The 5,218-nt window shown below is 45.2% G+C and overlaps 1 protein-coding gene across 1 annotated transcript; it reads left to right on the top strand.

Annotated features, from left to right (window-relative positions):
• The first annotated feature begins 1,545 nt into the window (after positions 1-1,545).
• On the top strand, positions 1,546-4,515 carry LOC308173527 (zinc finger protein 292-like). Its single transcript, XM_080548555.1, has one exon. The coding sequence runs from the start codon at positions 1,552-1,554 to the stop codon at positions 4,297-4,299; it is 2,748 nt and encodes a 915-aa protein (XP_080404681.1). The 5' UTR covers positions 1,546-1,551; the 3' UTR covers positions 4,300-4,515.
• Positions 4,516-5,218: the final 703 nt, after the last annotated feature.

Below are 5,218 nucleotides of genomic sequence, written 5' to 3'. Positions count from 1 at the left end.
GGTGGCAATGCTGATGAACATTGCTGCCCGTTTGAGGATTGCACGCGGTCATACAGCACCTCTAAAAGTCTCTCCAGGCATGTGAAGAAAACACACACCGACTTCTTTGAGGAATGGAAATTGGCCAAGAAATACAAGAAAGTTGCCAAGATAACTTCAAGAAAAGACAGGCCTTCAGTTGGTCCGTCACAGGCCCCTAATGACCCAGCATCGCACCACCATCTTTCCCCACTATGCAATAATACTGGGATACAGCCGATGGAATACCCAATGGCTTATTCGAGCTCACCAGCATCATGTTATCCTTTGTCCACTGATCCAGCACCCATCACTACTCCAATGATAAATACCTCAGCCTATCCTCCTTGGGGGAACACAGCAGGGCTGATGCAGTCAGAGATGTCTCAACCGTGGTCCTCATCGGCAATGAACAACTGTTATGCAGATCCCTACCAGCAGAATGAATACCCCTCCAGAAGCTTAACTCACTGGCAGCCTGAAACATACCACGCCGCCCCTGGACATCCACCAGATAGGAGGGAGAAGGACCACGCGCTGGCAGTGATCCATGGCGGGCCTATTCCACACGTTTCTTCAGAGTCCAGTTTAATGTCTCAATATGTGTCAAGCTCCCTGATGCTGGATAACGGTGTTCAAATGCATAATGGAGGACAGCCGTATGCGATGATGCAACCAGAGTTTAATGCGAATGCTGTTGATGATCAATTGATGAGGAAAGGCAGTTCCGGTATGATTGCCCAGTTGAGTAATGGAGATAACATGGCTGCCGTTGGAAGCATGCCTGTGGGGAGTTACCAGGGCCCCTATGCTCCAAATGTAACCCCTAGTCATAGTGCAACACCACCAAGGCCACTGATGGACATCCCAAGTAAAGCAATGAGCCATGATGGTCAGATAGCACCTAGCGGAAGCATAGTGGGAATTATTAAGACGGAGAACATAGCCCATATGATATCACCGGGCTATGAAAATCAGATGGACAGTTCTAGAGATGGAATGCTTAGTCCACAGTCTGCTGTTCCAACAGATTTCTCCTATGAGGATGAGTCTTTTCCCGCTGAATCTGAGGCCATCCCTTCAGAGGAGAAGAGCGTTGACGAGACCAAGAAAGGAAAAAGGAGCAGCAAGAGGACTAAATGGCCTGCTATCATAAAGGATGGTAAAGTCATCTGCAGACGGTGCTTTAGGGAGTTCTCCAGCACCAAGTCTCTTGGCGGTCATTTGTCGAAGCGCTCTCAGTGCAAACCAATAGAAGAAATAGACTTGACGGCTGATTTGCCAATGTCATTCCTTGACTTCCTCAATGACCCACATGTTCCTGAGGCTAATGGAGCTGCTATGTTAAATCTGCAAAATGGAGAGTTCCCCCTGGAAGATGGTAGTCTGTCTACAATAAAACCCTCTGACTTGACTCAACCTGATGTCCAAAAACCAACGAAGTCCCATTCATCAAACAACTCTTCATCTGTTTTGACTGGTGCGCAGCCTCACAACAACAGCCCACAGTCAAATGGCAGTCAAAATGAGAACATGAGGCCAAATACAGCCTCTACAGATGCACTATGTCCAGATGATCACCTTATGGAAATTCAGAAAGCCTTTCAAAGGCTGGATTTAGTTGAAGCTGCCCAGGAGCGAATGTTGCAGGAAAAGTGCCCCCCCTCTGCGACCAATGAACCCAGCCCCAGTGATGCCACCTCAACCAATGATCAAGCTATAACTCAACCACTGCTTGTTTTAAAAACAAAGGTTAAAAAGGAAGAGCAGCCTCGTGACAAGGGCCCCAAGCCGTTCAAGTGTGAGAAGGAAAATTGTGAGTATGGGTTCATGACTAAGGAGGCACTATTCCGACACCTCTGGAAAATGCATGATTACACGCCGGAGATGATTGAGGAATTGAAGAAAACCCCAGTCAAATTCTCCCCGTATCCCTGTCACATATGCCCAAAAACATTCACCAGGACGACTGGCCTTAGAATTCACTATGAGAAAGTCCACCGCCTCACCAAGGCAGAGATGATCAAGTTGAAGATAGGTTATCGCAAAAGCAGGTCAAGCAACACAGCTGTCGAGTCAGAGGGGAATAGCAGTCAGGAAAATGTGTCTTCAGTAGAAAATGTATCTTTAGTAGAAAATGTATTTCCGGTTGTGTCAACTCGCATCAAACAAGAGCCACTTGATGATTACGCCATTGGATGTCAAATGGAAGCCACAGATCAGGAAGGTCACTCGAACGCCTATGAAGTCATTACAGCAGGAAATGCTGTACTAGAGGGTTCCACACACCATGTGACAGTTGAGCGGGTGCACCCGCAACCACAACCACCACAAAACAATATGGTGAATTCTGACAGGTCACCTGATGGATTAGCGTCACCATACAGGGTGGGAGCGGCCAATGAAGAACAGCCTATAGCAACAACTCTGAAGGTTGACCACACCCCTGTGTTGAAGCAACAGCTCGATCAAGGGGACACTGTTGCAGAACAGGAAGCAGGATTAGGCTCTCTGACGTCTGTCAGCCAATCGACAGAAGACGCAGCGGTGTCCAGTGTCCTGGCTGTGAAACCCTCACCAGAGAAAGCGAACAGCTCAAAACACATGAAATTGAAAGAGGAGTTACCAGGCCAGAGGAAAGAATCACCACAGAAAAGGCTGGGGATGAAGATGGGTGATGGTGACGCGTTCAGCCCCTATAGGCCCTATCGCTGTGTTCACGAAGGGTGCGTCGCAGCTTTCACCATCCAGCAAAACTTGATCCTCCATTACAGGGCGATGCACCAGTCCTCCCTTCCCCCGAGTGCAGAGATCCCTGACGCTGAGAAGGCCGGTGCCTTTGGTGGGCAGGAGGGAGTGGTCCATGATAAGGAGGTCAGATGTCAAGTGAAGGACTGTTCACGAATATTCCCAGAGATTACAAGCTTAGTGCAGCATTACCTCTTGCTTCATAAGTTCACTCGGGATAAAACCACCGCCATGATGTCCAGTATGTATGTGGGGACGTTCCAGTGTGACCGGCCGGAGTGCACACTCCCGTGCGCCTCAGTGGAGAAATACATTGAGCACATTAAAAACTACCACAAAGAGATTAACATCTCAGAGAGAGGCAGTGTGGATCAGACTTTTAAATGCGAGTCTGACAGCTGTGACCGGGTCTACACGACGCGGCATAACCTCCTCCGCCACATGATGAAGAAGCATGATTTTGTAGGTGATTGCAAGACGCTGCAGCAGCAGTCAAGAACGGCAGAGGGCAGTCCCACCAATGGTAAAGAGAACATTGAAAACAAGTTAAAAATGAAGAAGAAAAACGCTAAGAAGAAGGATGTGAGATCGGTGAACCACTGGACTAGCTTTGGGAAGCCCATTCTGAAGTCCCAGGATGAGGCGTCCACCATGTGCACCAAAAAATCTTCCTTGCAATACCCGTGCATGATCAAGGGCTGTGATTCAGTGGAACGGGCTGAACGTAACATATTTAGACATTACACCACACATGGCCTCTCGGAACGATACATAGAAGACCAGAGAAGCCTGTTCATATTCTGCAAAAAGTACTCCCGCTCTAGGTTCAAAGATGCCAACAAATCCGAGGGCATGTCAACAGAGTCTTCCTCCGAGGAGAAGGACGACCAGGACGACGACAGCGATACAGAGAGTTCAAAGGTCAACTCCTGTCAGGAGCCCGATTCCTTCGATGACGTCACTGAATCTGAGGCGAAGGCGTCGAATGAAGAGGAGAGTTCTGAGTCCCAAGCTTCTACGCTCGGAGAGGTGAAGAAGAAGGGCCGTCCCCGGAAATCAGAACAGACACCGGTGCCGCGTCCGAGCCAAGAGAGAAAGTCGACCCTCCGAAATCGCTCCACTGTTAAAGTAAACTGTGTTACAGAAAACTCAGAACTAGTTACTGCTGTGCCCCAAGAGGAACAATCCGAAAGTACTGTTGATCCAGACTCTTTTCAACCGATTGGGTTTGAGGGTTCTCTGTTGGACTTCCTGGAATCTTCGCACCCTCCCAAAAGGAAAATAAATGATGGTTCTGGCCCTGAATTGCCTTTGAAGCGTCAACGCACCACCCTCCTGGCGAAAACAGCTAACATAATGTTTGATAATGAATTAATCCCACTTGTAGACTTCAGAAATCCACTGAATCTGAAATCAGTGAAAAATGTTAAGATTGTGATAGACAAAACCTTTTCCTGTGGTGCTGATCTCCTGTTAAAACAACTCCAAGATATGCGACCCATGGTGATTATAGAAAGGTGGCTATATAGTTGATTTTAATGTTCACACAACCTGATGTTTTTATTTTAAACTCTTTCACTCAGGATTAGACAAGTAACATGCTGCAGACAGACCTGTTAATATTGCATCATATTTCCAACAGTTACACACGTTTTAATCTCTGAATAGTTGATCATGGAGAATTTTATACTTATGAAATGTATGTAATGGTTGATATGTTATTAGTTATACAAGAACCAGGTAATCTATAGGGGACATAGATTTAGATCATGTTTGTATTTATGATGCTTCTAGTACTAAATTTTGTTTTTACTAAATCAATTTTAAGGAAAAACAAAGTTTTTATATATCCCTATGGGATTTTTACTTTTTGTTGTATTTATTTTATTTTCTTCAACACTAGTATCTGTAATATTTACATGTCTTCCACAAAGTGTTCAATAAAATGTAACTGTTTGCTTTTGTAAAACCTCCTCTTCTTGCCTTTGTGTGTATGTATTGTTCTTCATGTTTGACATGTTCTGGCTCTTCATATAAGAAGTGAACCTCAACTTTTAAGTCACATTTGTAAATATATTATTAAAGTTGTATACATATAATGCATTTTTTGGTTACTAAATGTATGTCAGTTTGAATGAGGCATTACCACACTTACAACAGTACTACATTACAACAAAGGACAATGAGAGATGACTTTTCATCAAGTTATTTCATTTAGCTGAATAATGCATTTGTATGAATGCCGCTGTTTCTTGCCAGTGGTAGTAGTGTGCCTCAGCGAGTACAGACCCTAAGTAAATACACACTGGTTGGTTTGGAATATATACATTATAACTGGAGGCACATGTCTAGGAGTTTGGTTGGATACGTTGGCAGACTAAGATATGTTATAACTGGAGGAAATGTGCAAATCGGAAACTCAAAAAGGATGAACGGCCACTCTCACTAAATG

The sequence above is a fragment of the Nansenia antarctica genome (assembly GCF_963989245.1).
Source record: "Nansenia antarctica genome assembly, chromosome: 1".
NCBI lineage: Eukaryota > Metazoa > Chordata > Actinopteri > Argentiniformes > Microstomatidae > Nansenia > Nansenia antarctica.
Note: the sequence above shows the minus strand (reverse complement) of the source record. Positions and strands in the feature narration are given on the sequence as shown.

Coding starts and splice junctions, on each gene's coding strand:
- LOC308173527 (XM_080548555.1), top strand. CDS start 1,552: ATGAGGCCAAATACAGCCTCTACAGATGCACTATGTCCAGATGATCAC.